The sequence below is a fragment of the Fukomys damarensis genome, unplaced genomic scaffold (genome assembly GCF_012274545.1).
Source record: "Fukomys damarensis isolate Sample0158 unplaced genomic scaffold, DMR_v1.0_HiC HiC_scaffold_12, whole genome shotgun sequence".
Classification (NCBI taxonomy): domain Eukaryota; kingdom Metazoa; phylum Chordata; class Mammalia; order Rodentia; family Bathyergidae; genus Fukomys; species Fukomys damarensis.
The window spans coordinates 6,177,072-6,201,038 of NW_022900924.1; the positions used below are offsets into that span (position 1 = coordinate 6,177,072).

The following is a 23,967-nucleotide window of genomic DNA, read 5'->3' on the forward strand; positions in this document are numbered from 1 at the left end:
ATATATAAAATTCAGCTCCTTCTATCACTTCTAAGAGCTACCTTCTTCCTTCTATATTCTACCTTATACTCCATCATAGTCATGCACCTTAGCATTTTAAACCAAACTCATAGATAATCAGCTATATTTTTAATTATCTTCAATTACATCCAATAAATCTCTCTCCTGCTAGCATATCCATATTGGCAAATTCCAAGCACATTAATAGAGCCTGTGGAGAAACTTTTTCAATTGTCTTCCTCTTTCCTTGGCTTATAACTCATGGCGAGGGGCTGCATAGAAGAAATACGAATGGGAACTCTGCCCAGGGAGCCAGGCCCTTCTGAGAATACGGGCAGTGCAGTGAGAGCATACATTTGTAAGAATTAATTTTGGGAATTAGACAATGCGTTCTGACATGTAACCACCTTTCGATTTTCAGACAGGTACTTCTCTTTTTGCTGCAAATATTGGCAGTAGCCACTTTATGGGCCTGGCAGGGATCGGAGCATCTTCAGGAATTGCTATTGGGGCCTTCGAATGGAATGTAAGTAATGACGTGCATCAGTGAACCCCTCCATCTTTATCATCGCCCAGGTACAATTCACAAACGTAAAACTTGCTTTAAACCTCGAGGGTGAAAGACCTCTTGAGAAAAAAGCCAAGTCAGAAGATGTGTGCTACTTTTTATTCTTTTTAGTAAATGAAAAGACAGAGGATTTATATTCCAAGGCCTGTAGGGATACAGTAAACACAGAACTGTTAGGAATTAGTCAGGTAGTAAAAAGACAATATTAACATTTCAATATATATCTATAAATATGGCTGCACACATACAGATATATGTGTGCATATATGTAGATATGCATACAGGTGTATATATACACACATCTTTGTTTTTTTGTTTTTGTACCGGGGATCGAACTCAGGCCCTTGCCCCTTGCAAGGCAGGCGCTGGAACCACTGAGCTAAATCCCCGGCCCTATATGTTTTGTCTTTTGCTGTACAGACATAGAACGAGTTCAGATGAGCCCTTGGAGATATTTAACTAATTACTATGGTCTCCTAATGAATTTCTCAGGAGTATCAGTTTTGACCATAATCTGTATAAAATACTGAATTATTTAATTCATGGAAAATTTTTGTGCAGGAAATAGAACTGATTCACACCAATAATAAAAGACTGTATTAATTTGGGGTTATTAACCTATCTCTATGTAAGTTATCGGGGGGGCTGTGTGTGGTCAGAAAGTTCTATTAAATAAATGAATAAAGAATAATTCTATAGAGTAAAAACCTCCTAAGAAAGCCTATTCATCTTCATTTTTAATTTTATTGGTACATTTTAGGTGTACAGTATGGTGACACTCATCATTGGGATCCTGTACCTTTACATGATGTATCTGGGTCCTTATTTTCCCCATTCCCCTGCCCTCCAACCCCTCCACCCCTCCCTATTTGCAAAGATTTTTTTGTTTCCATTTTCTCATTTCCTCTTATTAATTCCATTCCCCTCTCTCCTTTCCCCCACTCCTCCAACTTCCCTTTCCCATTTACGCCTTTTCTTCCTATTTCACACCATTGTACCTTTTGATCCTTATTTTCACTTTCAGTTTCTCACACCAGAGAAACTATTTGGTATCTACGTGTGTGTCCTATTTATTTCACTTAACAGTATCACCACAATGTGCATCCATTTAGCAATAAATGCCTCTAAATTTCTCATTCTTTATGGCTGAGTAGTACTCCATTTTATATTTTTAAAATACACATTTTTTTATCCAGTCTCCAGTTGATGGGCAGCTGGGCTGTTTCCATGTTTTAGCTATTACAAACTGTGCCGCTGTGAACGTGGGTGCACATATATCACTGTGGTATGATTCTCTTAATTCTTTTGGGAAGATACTCATCAGGAAAATAACTGGGTCAAATGGGACCTCTAGTCCTAGTTCTTTAAGGTATCTCCATACTGATTTCCACCATGGCTGCACCAGTCTGTGCTCCCACCGACAATGGAGAAGGGTTCCTTTCTCCCCACAGCCACACCAGCATTTGTTATTGGCTGATTTCATGATGGCAGCCATTCTTTCTGGGGTGAGGTGGAATCTCAGTGTTGTTTTCGTTTGCATCTCTCAAATGACCACTAATGTGGAACATGTTTTCATATGTCTATTTGCTATTTCTACTTCTTTGTCTGAGAAATGACTGTTCATTTCAGATGCCCATTTTTGGATTGGATCTTTAAATGTGGGAAGTCTGATTTTTTTTAAGTTCTCTATATATAGTAGACCTTTGTCTGAGGAACAGCTGGTAAAAAAAGTTTCCCACATTGTGGATTGTCTCTTCACACTGTTGGTGGTTCCTCTTGCTGTGCAAAAGCTTTTTCATAAAAAGAGATCCCTTTTGGTGATTTTTTTGTGCTAGTTCACGTGCAACTGAGGTTTTGTTCATGAAATCTTTTCCTTTAACTCTTTTCTTTAAGAGTTCTACCTAACCTCTCTTCCAGCCAACTTAGCATTTCTGTCTTAATATTTAGATCTTTAATCCATTTCAATTTTAGTTTAATGCATGGTGAAAGATATAAGTCTAGTTTTAAGCTTTGGTAAGTCGAAACCCAATTTTTCCAGCACCATTTATTAAAGAGGCTATCATTCCTCCAGTGAGTGTGTTTGGCTCCTTTGTCAAAGATAAGATAAGGTGAGTGTGTCTGGAGTTGTCTCTGCATCTTCTAATATGTTCCACTGGTCCTCAGGTCTGTTTCTTTGCCAGTACCATACTGTTTTATCACCGTAGCTTTATAGCGTAGTTTCAAGGTGGGGATTGTGATACCCCCTATCTTGTCTTTGTTGCCTAGAATTGCTTTTGCTATTCTAGGTCTCTTCTTGATCCAAATGAACTTTTGGATTGAGAAACCCTATTCTTTACCCCCATTCATCCCTCAGAATCTTCAAATATCTCCTTTCTTCAAAGTCAACTCCTCCATGCTTTGCACAGAAGGCCAGAGCGAGCGGAAATGGTAGAGCACACCTGTAATACTAGCACTTCGAAGGCTAAGTCAAGAAGATTACCTTCAGTTTGAGGCCAGCTTGGGCTACATAATGAGTTCAGGGATAGCCTAAAGTACAAACCAAGGACCTGTCTCAAAAAGAGAAAGCCAGAGCCAAGTTTGTGATCTAATTTCAATTGTATGAAATTTTGATGTAGTTTACCTCCCTTTTCCCAGAACACTTCAAGTTTTTCTTTTTTCTTTTCTTGAAACTATCTTTTAAATTTAGTTTTATGCCACCTTTATCACTCCCTGAGAGTAAAGAAACAATAAATTAACAATAAATACCTTGTTTGTGCTCAATTAACCTCTCCCAATTTTTTTTAAGTACTAGGGGTAGAACCCAGAGGTGCTCTACCACTGAGTTATATCCCCAGCCCTTTTCACCTTTAATGTGAGATAGAATCTCATTAAGTTGCCCAAGCAGTACTGAAACGTGAGCTCTTCCTGCTTTATGCTCCCTCAGGGCTGGGACTACAGGCATGCACCACTACACCTAGTTTAAGAATCTTTTAAAGGCAAAGATCATGTGCCTCAAAGTCAAATTCTCTGTGCTCAAAAAGTCTCTAGTAATCAGGGAAGTAGATTCTGTATAAAGGAAAAGGGGATCTGGGAAGGAAAGAGAGGAAGGTGATGTGGGGAGCAAAAAATTATCAAGCTGTGATAAGTATCAAACCCCCAATCTGAATGCAATCACTGTGTATTGCAAACATATAATAAAAAAATTGTATGATACCAGAAAAAATTCCTAGTAGTTACTATCAAAACAGATGGTTACTGAGTTTGCATCTCACTTAAGAGACTGACCTAGATGGACACCTGATTTAATTGTTCTTTTTGGTTTCAGACTATATTTATGCTCTTTATTCTTGGTTGGATATTTGTTCCTATCTACAATAAAGCTGAGGTAAGTGTCAATGATCAATTAACTCTATTGTCTATAATATTTTTCTTACAACCAGTGCATGTGTATTAGAAATGCCCCAGAGGACAAATTAAGCTTCCCATTCTTTTGCTCCTTACTGAGTTTCCTAAATCCTGAGATGCCTATAATATAAGATACCAATAACTATGTACTTACTCAAGGGTTTATCTATCTCTTAAGGCCTTCATAGAAAATATTTTAAATTCTTTCTTTAAAAAAATACATCAATAAATCAAGGAAAAACTATGTAAATGATTGAAAGCCTTGATGAACTAAAAATTGGTTCTCCCTAGTAGGACTATGCATGGAATATTGTAGTTGCAAACAAAATTCAAACAGCGTTTGTTTTTGTCTTTGATTTTGGTTTTGGTTTTATTTTTGTGAGACAAGATCTCACTATGTAGTTCAGTCTGGCCTTGAACTCACTATGTAGCCAGGTTGGTCTCAAACTCACAGTGAGCCTTTCCCCTCACCCACCCAAGTTCTGAGATTACAAGCATGTGCCACCATGCCAGGCTACAAATAATTGTAAAATCAAAAAATCAATTAACCTCTCTCAATTATAAAAAAAAAAAAAAAAACAAACTTCCGGGCACGGTGGCACACGCCTGTAATCCCAGCACTCGGGAGGCTGAATTAGGAGGATCGCTGCAAGTCAAGACCAGCCTGGGCTACACAGTGAGTTCCAGCGCAGTCTGAACTACATAGTGAGACCCTACCTCAAAAAACAGCAACAACAACACCAACAAAAAATACTTGACAAACTGATTCTAAAATGTATGTAGAATAGCTAAAGTATTCTTATACTTTATAAGAATACTTTGCCATTCTTATAGCAAAAATGCTATCAAAAAGATAGATTTGCCCTACCTAATATCAAGACTTACTAGAAAGCTATAATAATTCATACAATATAGTATTAACATAGAATAAAAATACTGCTATGATTTAGATAGGTGTTTCCCAAAGGCTCATATGTTAAGGACTTGGTCACCAGCCCATAGCACTATCCCCCAGTGGTAATGAAGAAACACGAATGGGAATTCTGCCCAAGGACTTCTCCCCTTTTATTCTCCTAATAGCACTGTGGGCTGGTGACCAATCCCTTAACACATGAGCCTTTGGGGAACACTTAAGAGGTAGGACTTTAAACAGCTATGGTGGTGCGTGGCTATAACCCCAGCACTCTGAGAGTCTCAGACAAGAGGATAAAATATTCGAGCCCTGTCTGGGCAGTTAAGTAACTTGTTGATTCTCTGTCTCAAAAAAGGGGAGAGAGGGCCGGGGATTTAGCTCAGTGGTTCCGAAGCCTGCCTCGCAAGTGTAAGATTCCAAGATCCCAAGATCCATCCCCACTACCAACAAAAGAAAAAAGATGTGGGGAGAGGATGCATGGTGGCACATGCTTGTAATTCCAGCACTCAAGAAGCTGAGGCAGGAAGATCACTACTAGTTTGAGGCCAGCCTGGGGTACATAGTGAGTTCAAAGCCAGCCTGAACTACGTAGTGAGACTGTGTCTCATGCCCCACCCCAAAAAATGGTAGTGGGGTTGGGGATGTAACTAGGTAGGTGTAAGGGCCCTGGATTCAATATTGTACAACAAAATAGAAGGAAAAAAAAGAAAAGAAAAGATGTGGCTTAGTGGGAAACCTGGTCACTGAGAGCATGTCCTTAAGGAGGGATATTAGGACTTTGGTTTCTTCTTCCTCGCTTTCATTTCTAGCCATGAGATAAGCTTTCTGCACCACATGCTCCTCTGTGATGTACTGTACTACCACAGGCCCAAAGCACTGGAGCCAATCCGTCATGGATTGAAACCTCTGAAACTGCAATACAAAATAAATCTTTCCTCTTTTCAAGTTTATTTGTCCCTTGTATTTGTGGAAAAACTGGATGACCTACACAATGACAAGCGGGAGAAGGCAAAATCCCAGAAATAATCGTACATAGACACTCGCCTTATAACATTGATGGCAGTGCAGATCACTGAGGAAAGGAGGATCAGGAGACTTAAAATGGTAAAGCACAGCAGTGAAATACCCCATCCAGAATAGCTGAAGAAATTAAGTACAATGCGTAGAAAAGAGCAAAGCAGGCTGATGAAGGAGACCTGTCTCCACTAACATAAGGTAAGTCCAGAGAGTGTCAATAGCTCCAGGGAGAAACTAACAAACCAGGCCAGCAGTGCTAAACCCCCAAAAGGCCCATGGTTATTATAAATTGTAAAATAGGATGGGATCTTATCCTGAAGTTGACTTCTGCATGGCAAGCTAGAATTGGAGAACTCCAGCAGCAGAACTGACTGGATTTGGGAGTGTTTAATCAGGAGCCATTTGGAAAGAGGTTAATTGCTTAAGAGTAAGCCACAGAACAAATACAGAATAACTGCACTTCAGGATTTCTAGGTGTCACCCTACCACAGCGACTGGGCGAGAGACAGCCACAAGAGAGGGTCACAGAGAGAATGCAGGCTAAACATAGATCCCCTTGAAAAGTTTAAACTCAGGCTGGGAAGGACACAGGAGTACCACCCTCCAAGTTGAAAAGCCAGGCTGATTGCGAATGGCTTTCAGAGGGGGCTCAGTCTGAAAGTGCTGCCTTAGGATAGCTTGACCTCCTGCCCCACTACCTACGTCCAGCACAGAGTTCAGTGGCTCGTTTGCTTCCCCATATACCAACATGATCAAAGCTTCACTTCAGCATGGATGGATGCCATAGCCTGGGGTGAAATGTCAAAGTGGCCTCTGGAGCAGGGGTGCCTCTCACAAACGCACATGGATGGGGAAAGCCATCAGTTGGGACACCTAAAAGGACATGGAAACTGGGAGTAGCGAGAGTGAATACAGTCCTAGGATGGACACCATTCACTAAACTTGCCCTGCACAAAAGGATTCAGCATTCACACACAACTGAGTGTGGAAACAAATTAGGTCTTAGTAGGGATTCATGGTACCTCCCTCATATATGATGGATTCCAGCACTTCAGGCCCTGGAAGGAAGCCACTCATCCAAAACCACGGAGGAATTCTTCAGACTCATTTCTATTTTTCTTCATGGTTGGGGGGGGGGCTTTTTCTTCTTTTTTTTTTTTCTTTATTTTGCTTTCTTTTTTTTTCTTTTTCATGTTTGTTCTTTCCTGTTACTTTATCTAATTCTATTAATTTTCTTTTACTCTTTAACAAGATCCTTTATCTCACTTCTCTGTCCTCCTCATCTTCCTTTCCCTTATTTTTCAAATTTCATTTCTTTCATTTTTCCCTTTCCCTCCATATTTGTTACTATTATTGATTAATATTTAGATATTTAGTTGACTCTAAGCTCTTATTGTTGAATTTTATTAATGGTAGAATAGTTGCTGCATTTAGTAGATATTTACTATAAGTCAATTTTGTTTGTCTTTGTGCAAAATTACGGATCTCTCTTTGTGGCTTTTCTGGTATATATCAATATCCAGTTTGTCTTTCATTCTATTACTCTTGCTGATTTTGTTGTTATTGCCAGGGTGCCACAGTAATAGCCATTAGTCAGTTTTTAGCATACGACCATAACTGGTTTGTCCTTGTGTCATCAAGACCACTGTGGTTCATTTCTGGAGAACTGGGTGCTGGACCAATTACCCTGCAGCCCTCCTTTCACCAAATTGACAAAGGCAGTCTGATCTTGAGATAGATGCAAAGTCCTAGAGTTAACCATGCTTAGAATACACCGCTGAAAAGCAGACATTAACTAAAAAGATCTCCATACTAGCAACAAAAGTATCTCCACACAATTGACCTGCAAACCTCAACACCAGGGGGGAAAAAAGACAACAAAATTCCTGCAAATAGGGCACCAATGGTGAGGGAATCGAAGCCAAACATCTGAATTATATGAAATGATAAAAGAGGAGACTAAAAAAAAGCAGATCAATAAGGTGCTTTGCAAGCTCTTAGATGATATAACTAAACAGATAATGGACTTAAACAAAATGATCGCTGCTTAGAGGAGACACTAATAAAAAGCTACCTGAGCTAAGCAAAATGATACAAAATGAATGACAAGTTTAGCAAAGAATTCTTGTCCTTGAAAAGTCCAAACAGAAATCTAGGAGATTAAATATATATATATTGTAAGTATGTGCAAAAGAAGTGACCAATGAAAGAAAAGAACTAGAAGACAGGGTGGAAGTGGCGATATACTCAGAGATACCTGGAGAAAGAGGGGGGGGGAGAGACGAGTGCAGAAGGAGGAGGAAGAGAAGGAAAAGAAGAAGAGGAGGAGAGGAGAGAGAACGTGAAAATGGATCCAACAACTGCTGGCTGACACAAAGACTAATCTAAGATTAATTAAAATCAGTGAAGGGCCGGGGATTTAGCTCAGTGGTTCTGCCACCAGCCTCGCAAGTGCAGGGTCCTGAGTTTGATCCCCCGTACAAATAAATAAATAAAATCAGTGAAAAATCGGAAGACAGCACAAATGTCATTTTTTTAAAAAAGCACCTCTTTACAGAAATGATACCAGAAAATATTTCAAGTATGGGGAAAGAGTTTTTAACATGCAGATAAGTGAGGCCATAATCAGAAGAGAACACATCATAGTCAAAATCCCAGAAGTACAGCACAAGAACAGATTCTTAAAAGCTGTTAGGGAAAAGCAATAAATCACTTACAAAGTAGATTCCACTAGAATTTCAGCTGACTTCTCAACACAAACCTTAAAGGCCAGAAGAGCTTAGAGTGAAGGGTTTCAGTCCCTAAAAGAAAATAACTTTCTTTTTTTTCTTTTTATTGAGTTTATTGGTACATTTTATATATACAGTACAGTTACATTCATTACTGGGATCTTGTACCTTTACATGACAGGTCTTGGTTCTCATTTTCCCCCCTTGTCCCTGCCCTCCCTTCACCCCTCCTCCCTCCCCATTTATAAACACTTTATTTCCATTTTTTCATTTTGTCATATTTTTTTCTTTTCCCTTATTCCCTTTCCCCTACCCTTCCCACTTTCCCTACACCTTTAGCCCTTTTCTTCCTATTTCAAGGAAAATAACTTTCAACCCAGACCAATACATCCTGCAAATCTTATTTCAAAATTGATGGAGAAATAAGGTCTTTCCTTTACAAATACCACTTTAAGAAATCCATGACCACCAAACTAGCACTTCAGAAAGTTCTCAAGACTATCCTAGAGAAAGACAAATAAAGCCAACAAGCCAAAACATCTATTGGAATGAATGTACCAGGTAGGGTGAGCAGTTCAGCAGATGGGGGGAAAAAAAGAATGAGCAACAGAAAAATAATACAATTGCAGGAATAAGTAGTTACAGAAATTTCAGTTAATAACTCTCAATGTGAATGATCTCAGTTCTCCAGTCAAAACACACAGATTGGCAGATTGGATCAAAAACCAAAACCTAACAGCATTTGTATACCAGAAACATATTTAATTCAGAAGGAAATTCACAGACTAAAAGTCAAAGATAGAAAACAATATTCCATGAAATGGGAACCCAAAACAAGCATGAGTAGCTATCCTATTTTCAGACAAAGTGAACTTCAACCCAAGAGAAGGTCAATATATATTAGGAAAGAGAGAAATTCAACAAGAGACAACAATTATAAATATATATACACCAAAACCAGCACACACAACTTCATAAAACAAACACGACTGGTTGTAACAGATCAGATAAACACCAACACAATTATAGTGAGAGGAACTCAATACTGCATAATACAATAGACAGGTAAGCTGAACAAAAAAAAAATCAACAAAAATATCAGAGTTGAGCCAAACTTTCAAACAGATGGACTTACTCTATATTTATAAAGTGTTTCACCCAATAACAATAGAACACACATTCTTCTTAGCAGTACATCGAACTGTCTCCAAAATAGACCACATACTTGACCATAAAGCATGCTTGAATTAATACAAAAGAATTAAAACTATCCCATTCATATTATCTAATCATAATAAAATGAAACTGGAAATCAATGGCAAAAGAAACCACAGAAATTATTCAAACACATAGAGATTAAACAGTGTACCCTTGAATAATTAATTAGTCACAAAGGAAATCAAAGAAGAAATTAGAGTTCCTAGACTCAAATGATAATGCCAATATAACATATCAGAACTTACGGGACACAGTGACAGCAGTTTTAAGAAGAAAGTTGATAGCTGTGAATGCCCACCTTAGAAAAACAGAATGAGCCTGAATAAATAAACTGGTGATACACTTCAAGGATCTAGAAAAACAAGACCAATCCAAATCCAAAGTTAATTAAAGGAATGAAAATATAATATCAGAGCAAAAATTAATTAAGCTGAGACTTAAAAGTGCAAAGAACAAGTGAATCAAAAAGTTTGCTTTTTGAAAGAATGAACAAAATAGGCAAATGCTTATCCAGTCTTACCAAAAACAAAAGACCCACATCAAGGAACAAAAAGGTGAAATTACAACGGACACCACCAAAACGCAGAAGATTATTAGTAACTACTTATAAATGTATATTCCAATAAATTGGAAAATCCAGAAAAAATGGATAAATTCCTAGCTACATATTATTACTAAAACTAAACCAAAAGGATATTTCTTAAAACTCTAAGTAATCCAGTAGCAGGCAATTAAACTGAAGCAATAAAAAAAAAAAAAAGACTTACAAAGTAAGAAAAGCCTCACCTGATGGATTCACCACTGACTCCTGCAGGAACTTCAGGGAAGACCTAAAACCAATATTCCTCAAACTCTTTGATGAAACTGAGAGGGAAGGAAGAATACTGTCAGACTCATGGAAAACTAGCTTTACCTTGATTCCAAAACTACTCAAGGAATCCACTAAAAAAGAAACTACAGAACAACCTCTTTAATGCACATAGATGTAAGGATTCTCAACAAGATATTCACAAACAGAACACAATGATAAAAACTGTAGTACTCTGAAAAAAGAAACCAGAGAGGGCATCAGAAAATGGAAAAATATCTCCTTTTCTTGGATAGACAGAGTGAATACTGTCTAAATAGCTACACTTATAAAACTGACATACAGATTTAATACAATCTCAATCAAAATTCCAACAGCATTCTTTATACAGCTAGAGAAAACAATCCTAAAATTCATATGGTACCAGAAGAGACCCAGAATAGCAAAAAAAATCTGGGCAACAAGAATAAAGCAAGAGGTATCATGATTCTGGATTTCAAATTACATTACAAAGCTATCATGATAAAATAGCATGATACTGGCACAAAAAATAAACATGTGCACCAGTGGAACAGACTAGAGGATGCAGAAAAACCCCAGGCACATTCAGCTATCTGATCATTGACAAAGGGGCAAAAAATATATGCTGGAGCTTCTTTAATATATGATGCTGGAGAAACTAGCTATCCACATGCAGAAGGTTGTATCTAGACCCATATCTCTCACCTTGTACTAAACTAAAATCAGAATGGATCAAAGATCTAAATATTAAAGGAGAAACTCTTAATCTGTGAAGATAAATAGGTAAAACTCTTGAAGACCTAGACATAGGCAAGGACTTTCTGAACAGAACCTCAAGTGCATAGGATATAACATCAGGAATCACCAATCGAGATTCTGCCAAATTAAAAAGCTTCTGCACAGCAAAGGAAGCCAATAAAGTGAAGAGAAAACCTACAGAATGGGAAAATGTTTGCCAACTATTTCTTGGACAGAGAAGTAATATCTAGAATATATAAAGAACTCAAAAAATTAAGCTACTCAAAATAAAGGACCAACCCATTCAAAAAAATGAACAACTGATGAATAAACACCTTTCAGAAGAAATACAAATGGTCAATAAATATATGGGACAATGTCCAGTAACTCAGACCATTAGTGCTAATGAAAACAACACTGAGATTCCATCTCTTTCCAAAAATGAGTGAGACCTTAGGGGAAAAAGGAGCCCCTGTACATTGTTGGTAGAAATGTAAACTAGCACAATCACTGAGATCAGTATGGAGATTCTGTCAAAAAATTCAAACTAGATATTCCATTTGACTCAGCTGTTCCCTTTCTAGGTATTTTCCTAAAAGTTTTAAAAATATATATTAGTATGATTCACGCATACCCATGTTTATAAAAATAGCTAAATCTAGGAAGTGGCCTTTGTCTATCAATAAATGAGTGGATAAAGAAAGCATGGTATTTATACACAATGGAATGCAACTCTACTATAAACAAGGATAGATTTCAGTCATTTGTAGGAAAAATGTGTCCTGAGACTATAACATTCGGCAAAATAAATCACACGCATAATCTTAAATTTTGCATGGTTCTCTTATATGAAAAATCCAAAGTATAATAAAATCAAAGACCAAAATAAAAGATAATTAATGGGAAACAGGGAGATAGATCTTTTGCAGATAAGAAGGGGGTAAAAAGATGGAGGAAAGGAGAAGGGAGGGGAGGAGATGAAAAACGGGCTGAGACATTTTATGTACATGTGCCAACTCCTAATGAGGAATGTGATCATTAGGTACTACAAACAGTAGTAATCAATAAAAATAGAAAGAAAGAAGTGTCAATTAATTAGCCTAAGAAAAAATAATGTATGGGCTAAAGTGCTTGCTTGCCTACCATGCATGAGACCCTAGGTTTGACTCATATCACTGCAAAAATAAAAACTAAAAACAAACCACAATAAAATATAGTCTCTACACAAAATAATTTTAGATTTATTAAAGACTTAAACGCTAGATATAAAAGATTAAAATTGTAAAAAATCCCAAGTCCCTGATTGATCACTAACGTACTCATAAATACATGACAAAAAGGGAAAAACTAGAAGATTTCTCCTAGAAAGATAGAACTGCACCTGGTAAGATTTTTCTGTTTACTGTGCCTTCAACTGAGTCCATTTCCCAACCTTTACAGTGTAGGCAGTGGAAGACAGAAGTCTTCCTGGTTTGAGGCATCAGAGGACAGAACTGAGGTCTGGCAAAGCACCTGGAAATTTAGGTGAGAAGCTCCAAAACTAAGGGACCTAACAACCAAATATGAATATAAATTTGGCTCAAATTTTTGGCAGACTGCCAAACTAAACAGGTGCAGGGGGAACTTCCAGAGTGTGAGGCTGAATTAGCAGCAACTATAAATTTGGTGGGGGGGTCCAAGCAAAAATGGATGCAGCAGTTTATTCCTGTAATCCACGCACTTTGAGAAGCTCAGGCAAAAGGACTGCAAGTCTAAGCCCAGCCTAGGCAACTTAGCGATTTAGATTTAGCAAGATCCTATCTCAGAATTTTGAAAGGACTATAGATATAGCTGGGTCCAAAGGCACTAAAGTCAACCTCCATTAGTGCAACAACAACAAAAAAAGTTTTTTAAACAATCAGAAACATCAGCTGCTGCACATCATAGGACAGATTGGGGAGGGGCATGTAAGATTTTTCAGTTTGAGTTTAAGAAAGTTGATTGCCTACTGAAACAAGACCAGCAATCCCCAGACAAATGAAATAGATTCCAGAGTGCTACACTGTGTTTTTTTTATGATGACCAATTTTCCACTAACAATTATTTAGACATACAAAGAGGAAGGAAGATAAATGTGACCCATACTCTGGGAGAAAAAAAAAAAGCAATAAATAGAAAGTTACTCCATGCAGGCCCAAATGTTAATTTAATGGACAAAGTCTTCAAAGCTGCTCTTACAAATATGTTCAAAACAGTAATGGAAAAATGTGACACTAATGGGTGAACAGATGGGACTCCTCAACAGGTGAGCTGAAACTAGGAAAAAAGCAAGTGAAAATTCTATAGTTGGAAAGCATAGTAAGTGAAATGAAAAATTCAAAAGAGGGGCTTAATCATAACAGATTAGGGATGACAGAAGAGACCATGAGGAATTTTAAGATAGCATTATCCAAGAGAAAGAACAGAGAAAAAAACTGAAGAAAATGGAACAAAACTCCAGAGTCTTGAAATACAACATCAAATGGTCCAACATGAATGTAATTGTGGTCCCAGAAAGAGGAGATAGATTTTTTTTCTTGGGGATTGAACCCAAGGCTTTCACACTGAGCTATGTCCACAGCCCTTTATCTTTCTTTCTTTCTTTCTTTCTTTCTTTTTTCTCTTTTGAGGTGGGGTCTCTCTAGATTGCTAAATTGTCCAAGCTAGGCTCAAATGAAGTTCTAGAATTATAGGTGTGTCTCATCATGGCTGGCCCAAAAACATTTTTTGAAGAAATAATGACTGAGAACTTCCCAAGTATGGTGGAGAATGTTTGTTTACAGATCCAAGAAGCTTAACAAACATGAAACCAAATAAAGAAAACCACCCCTAGGTACATTGTAATGAAACTGCTGAAAGCAGAAGAGAAAATCTTGAAATTAGTAAGTAAAAACATATTATGTGCGAAGAGACAATAGCACACTTGTCCGTTGACTTCTACTAGAAACAATGGAGGCCATGGTCTTACACTATAGCTCAGTGGTAGAGAACTTACTATGTTGAGGCACTGGGTTTGGAGCCCAGTAAGAGAGGAAGAGAAAGAAGGACAGCCAGAGACAGATAGCAGAAAACATTGGCGTGACAGCATTTCACAGTGCTGGATAAAAAAGCAAAAAGCTGTCAACCAAGAACTTTATAGCCAGTAAAATATTCTTTAAACATCAAGGTAACTGAGTAGGTAAAGACTTCTTAGACATGGGCTGTGGATTTAGCTCAGCGGTTTGGTGGCCTGCCTTGCAAGCACAAAGACCCGAGTTCAATTCCCGGTACAAAAAAAAAAACTTCTTAGACAGAACTCAGAAGACACGAACCATAAAGAAATTGATATATTAAACGTCATCAAAATCTAAATTTTTGCTCTTTAAAAGATGGTGTTAGGAAAACAAAAGCTCAGAAACTGCTAGGTAATATTTGTAAAACATATTTACAATGAAACACTTATATCCAGAAGATATATATTCTTTTATGAACTAATCAGTTCGGTTCAGAAACCAGGAGGCACAGAAGAAACATCGTTTGTGAAGTAAAGGGAAAGTGTAGGCCTGTGCATAGGTTTTGCATGAGGAAGGCACCCCAGCACAGAATGAATAGTTTACGATTGGCTAAATTTGAATAATCTTGACAAGGTTGAGCTGCAAAGGTCATCTCCACTTGCCTGGTACTGGTCCTAGGACAGTTATGGCAAACCCCTTAGAGGCCAAGTGCCCAAACTGCAATGCAAAATTTGAGTACTGATTAAACCTGAATTCTGAGGTTTTGGATGAGAAAAAACATCTTTCATCTTAAAAGAAAAACAAAATAACAGAGCTTTCAATTATACAAACAGCTTTTTATTGAAAGGTAAAAGTTTGCTTTTGGCATGCTTTTGCACAAGTCACGTGATCTTTGCTATCACATGCATACCGACGTGTAATTTGTGGAGACTTGGCTCACACATTACAGAGAGGGCTCACACGTTACAGAGAGGGCTCCCCCGTGCCTACTGGTAGCATGTGTGCCATAGGTTTGCCACCACTGTCCTAGGATGATTAAGGCAGGGGAAGGAACAAGCCAGACAGAAGGTCCAGCTCCATATTTGTTAATTTGCATATCAAAGGCATGCTCCCGGCTGGGCCTTTTGTTTTCTTAAAGAATTGGCTACAGGGCTGGGTATTTAGCTCAGTAGTTCCAGCCCCTGCCTCGAAAGCACAAGGACCAGATCCCCCAGATCCCTGGTACCAAAAAAAGAGAATTGGCTAGTATTGGGAAGATACCCTAGTGTTTCCCCAGCCAGAAAGACTTTTTTAAATGCCAAAATATTGTGATACATAAGAAATTCAGAAATATTTACATTGTTAGAATGACTAAGACTAAGTGGACTGATGCCACTGAAAGACAAGAAGGTCATAGACCAAATACAACTCTTTATTTTACTAGAGAATGAAAAATGATATGGCCAGCCATGTTGAAAAACACTTTTCAGTTTCTTGGCAAATTAGACCTTAAGACCCAGCCATCCTATTCCCAGAGAAAGGAAAACATGTCCACATACAGATTTGTACACAAAGGTTGCAACTTTATTCATGTAAACCTAAAAATCATGTAAATTCAATTGAAAATTTTATTCATGTAAACCTAGAAATCATGTAAATTGCAGTGGGCTAATGAATAAACACCCTATAATATAGCATCCATCTCAGTGAAAGAGAAATTGTGCAACTACACGGGTGATCTCAACATCAGGCCAACTGAAAGAAGTAAGACGAAAAAGAAAAACTCATCTTGTACGGTTCCATTCTTTTGAAATCCTAGAAAAGTTAATGCTGACGACAGCTGACACTGGTTGTCTCTATCAGAGATGGAGTGAAGGCCTTGGCTGCGAAACCTGAAGGGCTTCCTGGGACCTCTCTTAAAAATGCTATCATGAATGTGGTGGAGATTACACGGCTGTGTATATGCTTCTAAATTCATCAAACCATAGCTGCAGAATGAAAGAATTCTGTAAGCAAATTCTGTAAGCCCAGAGCTGTTAAATTTTTTTTTTTAAACTTATAGAGGACATTTAAAAATTGGAAAGACTAATTTGCCACCAAGGATACCACTTGCTATTTCAAAGCCATAAACCCAGGAAAATTATCTCAGAATGTGATCGCATTTGGAAATAAGGTTTTTACAAAAGTAGTGACAACAGAACGAGGTCATTAGAGTGGGTCCTAATCCAGTATGACCTTATGAGAAGAGGAAATTTAGGCACAAATCAGGACAGAGTGAAAAAAAAAAAAAACAGAAGACACCCACTGACAAGCCCAGGAGCAAGGCCTAAAATGAATCCATCCCTCACAACCCTCAGTAGAAACCAATCCTGCTGATAATCTTGAACTTCTAGCCTTCAGAACTATGAGGAAATAAGCTGTTCATTGTTTAAGCCTCCCAAAGTACCCTACTTTGTTATGGCATCCTAGCAAACTCATACCAACAATAGATACAAAAGCATCTTGGGAAGCTTAGAACTCAATGAAAAAGTGAGCTGCATTTGGCATGATATGATTGAGAGCCAAATAACAGATGAAAACTTAAAAAGTTATAGATGCTTAGAAAAGGACACAAGGTCGCTGTGACGCTTCCAGGTAAGTCTTCATCGAGCAGGTGAGATCTGAATTAAAATTTAAAAGCAGTCATCCACATAGATGGACGAGAGCATATAAGGATCATCAGAGGAGAGAGTGAGATAATATTTGTTTAAGAATTTTTAATTCACCTTCCACGAGCCAGGCACTGTGTAGGACCTGGGAACAAAACGGGCATGGAGAGCAGGGCACAGCCCCTGACTCATGGTGTGTGCACAGCTCAAGGCAACGGAGCAACAAAATAAGATCGTCTGAGACACCAGCACCCAGACTGGCAGTGCTGGCAAAGAGACAGACTGGGAAGCTGTAGGGTCAGTTTCCATGTCCCTTGAGCACTGGCTATTTTTGCAGTATATGACAAGGCACTGCCTTTTCTCTATGATTATTCTGTAAATATGATTCGTCATCATTAAGCATTTTCAGTTAGCTGGATTTCCTTCTGCATTCCTAAGATTGAACAGGAGGCTGGACTCTAAGCCTTTTGTAGATAGCAGTATTTCCTTTCTTCCTTCTATTTCCCATCTTGACTGCTGCCAGAGGCAGTGACCCCACCTTTTGTATTTCTACACCACACCAACCATCAGCGTGGTCTCTGTGACAACCACCACTTGTGAGTGGGCTCATTCCTGTGGCTCAGCCTTCTCTACACTATTTCACGCTGACCTCTCTTGTTTGAACAGGTGGCGACACTGCCAGAATATCTGAGAAAGAGGTTTGGTAGTGTCCGGATCCAGGTCTTCGTCTCTATTTTGTCCATACTCATCGATGTCATCACTAGGATCTTGGTGAGTTTTACAAAAGCCAACCCAAGAAAGAGAACCTCCCACCCCTCCCCACCCCCCAAAAAAACACAGTAAAAACAAAAAGCAAAACCTAAAAACCAACCGGTAGAACTCAGGACTCTACTAGATTATCCTAGCAGTTTACTCTGGGACTACGTAAATTACTTTTGGACCTCTACCATGTAAGTTCGTTTAATAGTGCTTAATGTTACTATTAAAGGTTTAACAACATTTTGCAAAAAATAAAAAGCAGAGGCAGTTTTTTATGTGGATGACTCCTCATCACTCCTTCAAGGAGAAATGTCATCTCCTTGGAGAAGTCTTCCAAGGGTATGACTAGTTAGTCGTGGCTCTATTTTCTATTTTTCTTGTAATGCTTGTCACCATGCGAGAGTAACTTACTTGTGTGCCTTCTTGTTATCTGTTCTGTGTCTCAATGCAAACCCCCTGAGTCTGAGGCCTGGCCTGACTTGCTCGCTGCGTTACCTCCTGTGCTGAGACCATGTTTAACACTGAAGGCTCTTGATAGATTTTCTTTTTTGCATAACCAAAGGAGTTGCATTTTCACACAACACAGACTACGCCTGTGTGTTAGTCTCTTTCCTTCACTCAAAATAAGCTCCTTAAAGACGGAGGCTAAGTTTTGATAAACTTGTGTGTTCTGAAGCCTGTTGAATATCTACAACATGACTGGCACTTGGTAAGGATTTGGTGAGTAAATGAATGGACGAATCCTCCCATTGTATCCTTGGCTTTGGACACTAGACTAACAAAGCACTAGATTAGCCAGTTAAATGTGCAGATGTTTCAGAATCAGTGTCAACTACGCCAGGGATCAACAAACGTGGTCACAGGCCAATCCAGCTAATGATCTGCTTTGTACAGCCCTTGTGCTAATGATGTTTATAGCTTTAACAGGTTGTTAAAAAAAAAACAGACACAGTGGTGGCCCACAGCACCTATAATATTTATCATCTGGCCCTACGGTCAGAAAGGTTGCTGATTCTTAAGAAGCCGTCCTCATGGCTTTTTCCCAGGGGCAGAGCTGTAAAAACAACTGAGTACATTCCACATTCTGAGACCATTCTGTAAAAGAGGCTAAATGGCGTTAAATGGATGAGTTGGGTTAACTCAAGCCATAAAACGCTGACCTTGGCTGAATTTGTGGGGTAAAAGACTCAGATAGTCCTCACCTGGTGTCCACAGGTGATGGGATGCTAGCCAGAGACCACCTGTTGCATAGGGGCGCCATGCTTCCCCGCCACCGCTCTTTCTCCTAGGACTTTTGATTCCACTGGAAATGAAAATGCAGCTTTTTTACCTTCTCCTCACTTCAGGTAGAAGTCTGTTATGGTGCCATGTTTATGAAAATTGCTTGGGATGTGGATGTTTACCAGATCACACTGCTATTGCTGGTGATTGCTGGCATTTATACCATCACAGGTGAGATTACTTCAGCAGTGCGGGGATTTATACTGATCCAACACACTCTACTTATCAAAGTCCTAATAGACATTGAAGCAGCAGTCTCTAGCTATTGCATTTTCCCTGTCTGCATCACAGGGCAAATAAAGAAGGAAGGGGTATCAAAGACAGTAGTACCCTACCATTAAAAACCAGATTGGGTTATCAGAGTATCTTTGAGGCATTAAACAAGGTCAGCAACAATTGTGTTTACGGCAAAGTGGGGCCTAACATTGCAGATCACCCAGTAACATAGTGGGACTGCAAAAAGGGAATGAAGTAGAGACATGGTCCTTCAGCCACTGGCCAATCCTTTGTATCTTTTATGTAGACAGTTCTGTCCTAAGCAGACTTTACCTAGTTATTAAGAGTGGGAGTTGTTGTCGTTCTATTTTTTTGTTTTGTTTTGTTTTGTTTTTCCCAAGCTACAGTGCAAATCTGGGATTCTGATGTGTGTCTGTAGTAGTTCACCAGAATCACATGGAGAAAATCAGAGTGGGGTAGAATGTATTCAATCAATGATTCACAATATGTGGGAAGATAAATTCGATTTAGCTTTCCAGGGGACATTTGGTAATGTTTGTAGGCATTTTTGGTTGTCACAATTGGAGACAGGGTACTATCCCATAGGTAGATACCAGAAATGCTGCTGTTACTTCCAAATTGAACTTTTGTGGTGAAAGATATACATTCTGGCTTAGAAAAACTTCCCAGATTTTCATCCATCTGAAAAAAAAAAAAAAGTATAGGGAAATTGGGACAAAGAGGGGCAAGATAAAAATCTCACAAATGATCATGAAGAGATCTCTCCTGAAGAGAGAAAATAGGATGTACCAAAACTAAGCACAAGTGGTTGAAAGACCTACTGACTTAAAGGGGTCAAAATCTGAGTGGGAAGGTCTGGGAGAAGACGGGCATACAGATTCAGAAGTTACTGTCAACAGAGTCAGATGTGGCCTGCATATTTCTTCCTCTTTCCCTTCAGGTGGTTTGGCAGCCGTGATTTATACTGAGGCTTTACATGCTATTGTTATGCTCGGGGGGTCCATTGTGTTAATGAGCTATGGTGAGTAAAACTTAAGAAAATCGGGTACCAGGTGTGGACCATTTGACTCTAAAGCCACACAGGGCCATGAGCGCCTTCACCTCACAGACAGGGAGAATGCAGCTCTTGGAACCTAGAGCATTATCATAGACCGTGCTGAAAGTTGGGGAAGAAATCTCTGCTCCCTTCAGGAGAAAAAGATGTCAAGGAATAAAGTGGAGACGACAGACTCCCGTGCTCTGGTCCACGCCATGCTTATCTCCGCTCCTGCGCGTTGTCCTTGTTCTCTGGTTAGAAACCCCTCTCTTTGTGTGCACTCAGTTAAATCCATCTGTCCAGGTCAGTGGAAGATCCACCTCCCAACAGTATGATTCTATCAGTATTCAATCAACACATCTCTATTCTCTGGTCTCTAATCATTACCACACAATTTATCATTTTTATACATATCTTTCCAATTCATTATTTCACATAAATGAATCATGTCATCCAGATCCAATACTTCAGATTCCTTACCCAAAGTATAGCCTAATGCATTAAGTATTTACTTAATGAATAGGTGCTTATAAAATTATGAGAATGAAAATAATAGCTGATATGAAGTATCGGGTATATAAGACATTTATCTACTGCCTCACTTAATCACAGTTACCATAAGACATAAATACTTAAGTCATCCTCATTTTACAGGCAAGGAAATACTCTCAAGGGTTTCTTGCTCATGAAACACCCTGAGAATGAGACATGACAAGAGCTGTATCTCTCTAAGACCAAGCCTAATGTCTAAACTAATGTATTATAGTACCTTTAATGGCAGGTAAACTTACCCTACAATGAAAATTCCCTGCCACAGGTAAGAATGTGAGCTCAGTGGGGTCGATGTGACCATCGCTGCACGGTTCAGAGACTAGTCTTGCAGAGATTTGGACAGAAATGCTCTCGGTGTTAGTGAAATGATACGTAGGGTTGAGTTTCCAGAGGGTATATTGTTGAACCTCATGGAATGAGAACAGATCGAATCAAACAGAATCACAGCGACCTCCATCTCACCTCCCAGGCAGCATCAGTACCCCGTGAGGTATACTCAGTACAGCTTTGCTAGAACACAAAAAAATAGGTCAGGCATGGTCTGCAGAGTTGGATCACTTTTAAATGCATTGAGAGGCAACGAATAATTTCAGTGACAAGAATGGAAGCTACAAATATGCATCACGAAGTGATTAAATGATTGTTTTCTTTTAAAAATACACAAGGCCTTGCACATCCAAAGTTGCCCTTCAGACTAGTCACTGCTGCAACCCATGCACATACAATGACATTTTTTATTGTTAATTTTAATTAAATAAAAGAGCGCACAGTGAAATACAGATCACACTGTTTCTCAGTTCCGCTCCCCAGAGACAACCAATGCTCTACATTTTACGAATATCCCTTCAAAGATATTCTTCACATATTCAAATATTTTATATATGAGATATACATTTTAATAGACTCAGAAAATAAAGTTTACAGAGGTGCAGTTGGATGCAAGGTATAACTTCTAATAGCATAGCAGGATAACTATGGTTAGCACAATTTGACTGCATCAAAATAGCTAGTAGAAAGGATTTCAAATGTTTCAAACATAAAGAAATGATTAATGTGGGAGGTGATATAGTTACCCTGATATTATCATTACATATTGTACACAAGTATCACGATGCTACCCAGCTTTGACAAGAGATGCCCCAAATTACTCTCAACCCCATAAATTGCTATGTGTCAACAAAATTTTTTTTTTGAAAATGCAGTTTTATAGCCTGTTTCCCCATCACTGCTGCTATAGCATGAGCATATTTCGATGTCAATAAGTAAAGATCTGCTACATCTTTTTAATTTTGTGTATGTAATAATTTTCTACTGAAAATATACAAACCAAAGCGTAACGCTAGATGAAATATTACACAGTGAACATACGCAGGTGACGAGCCCTCAAGTCAGGAAATGGGAGGGGCGGTGTTTCTTTCCTTACAAACTCTATATGGGGTGGGGGTCTTGTCTTGTGATACTGGCCAGGACCATTAGTACAGCTAAATAAAAGTGGAGGCAGCAAGCATTAGAGGGAAAGCTTTGAATATTTCATCATTAAATAAAATATTTGCCATTGATTTATTGTAGATACCCTCTGCCAAATTAATAAAATTGCTTCCTACCTCTAGGTTTCAAGGATTGTATACCACAAGTAGCTTTTTAATTGTATCAAGTGTTTTTTCTGCAACGACTGAGATGATTGTATTATTTTTTTCTTTTCTTTTTTTTTAACTATCAACACAGTGACTATACTGACTTGGTTTTGAATGTTAATTTAACCTTACGTCCTGGGAGTAAGCTCAGCTTTGACAAGAGACACTCAAACTTTCTCTCTAACACAGCTATACTGACTTGCATTCTCAGTAGTATGTGAGAATGTGTTTCCTAACCCTGCCCCGAACCAGCACTACTTCATGGAATATATTCTTTTAAAGTCTGTTAATTTTTGTTATAAATTGAAATTTTTCAAATAGTGAGACTGAGCATCTTTTCATTTACTTAATGGCTATTTGTGTTTTCTCTTTCATGAATTACCTGCTTGTATTCTATATTTTTGTTTCCTTTTTTTTTGTTGTTTTGTTTTGTTTTGTTTTGTTTGTAGTAGTAGTGCTAGGGATTGAACCCAAGGATTTTATCATGATGCTAGCAAGTGCTCTACCCCTGAGCTACATCCTGTCATTTAAAAAATTCTTTAAGAAAAGGTCTCACTAAGTTGCCCAGGCTGGCCTCAAACTTGCAGTCATCCTGCCTCAGCCTCCCAAGCAGCTGGAACTACAGTTGTGTGCCACTGCACCTGGCTTTGCCTTTTTTCTTTTAAGCCATATGAATTATTTTTCACAAAGGCACTGAAGTGTCTTGTGTAGTCAGTATCCTTTCCCGGACAAGCCTTGAGATTCCAAATGACTCTGAATTCATTTCACACACTGAATATATTTCAAAGGAATATTGCATTATATGGCAAAATAAAATAAAACATTGTGAAATAGATGTTTTAGTACCTTTTTAAATATTTTTCTTTAATGCTAAGATTTTATACTACTTAAGATATTGGGAGTTGCCATAGTATCTGAAGAAAATTTCAACTAGGAAGTTTTATAAATGTTTTGCTGGAATTGCAGAAAAAAACAATATTAGTCTATATTTTAGTCAAGATTCTTTACATAGCATGTGATAGAACTTTAGTTCAAAACTGGCATAGGCAAATTAGTACTTTTTTGGCTCCTGTAGCTAAAAGTTCCAGAAACATACTTCCTTCAGGCATGATTAAATCTAGAATTCTTAATGAACCAAGTAGACAAAAGAGCTTCAGACTGCCCTGTTATCTCAGAACCAGAGGAGCTGTGGACATGTCGTCCCAGGCCTATAATCCCAGCACTCTAGAAGGCTGTGGTAGGAGTAACCCAAATATGTCCAGCCTGGGCAACTTAGCAAAACCCTGCCTCAAAATTTGAAAAACAGAATCTCAAAATGCTGGAGAGATATCTCAGTGCCAAGCCCTAGGTTTAATCCCCAGTACTGAAAGAGAGAGAGAGAGAGAGAGAGAGAGAGAGAGAGAGAGAGAGAGAGAGAGAGAGAGAGAGAGAGAG

The 23,967-nt window shown here is 38.5% G+C and overlaps 1 protein-coding gene across 5 annotated transcripts in view; it reads left to right on the forward strand.

Annotated features, from left to right (window-relative positions):
- The window catches only part of LOC104848110 (sodium/glucose cotransporter 1), a 58,282-nt gene that overhangs the window by 6,658 nt on the left and 27,657 nt on the right, over positions 1-23,967 (forward strand). For 4 of the 5 annotated variants that reach the window (XM_010603887.1, XM_010603888.1, XM_010603890.1 and 1 more), the window contains exons 3-7: positions 422-526; positions 3,873-3,932; positions 17,701-17,805; positions 19,140-19,245; positions 20,252-20,332. In XM_010603887.1, coding sequence (XP_010602189.1) covers positions 422-526; positions 3,873-3,932; positions 17,701-17,805; positions 19,140-19,245; positions 20,252-20,332 — 457 coding nt within the window. The remainder of the gene's footprint in view (positions 1-421; positions 527-3,872; positions 3,933-17,700; positions 17,806-19,139; positions 19,246-20,251; positions 20,333-23,967) is intronic. The other variant, XM_010603889.1, reaches the window with a different exon arrangement.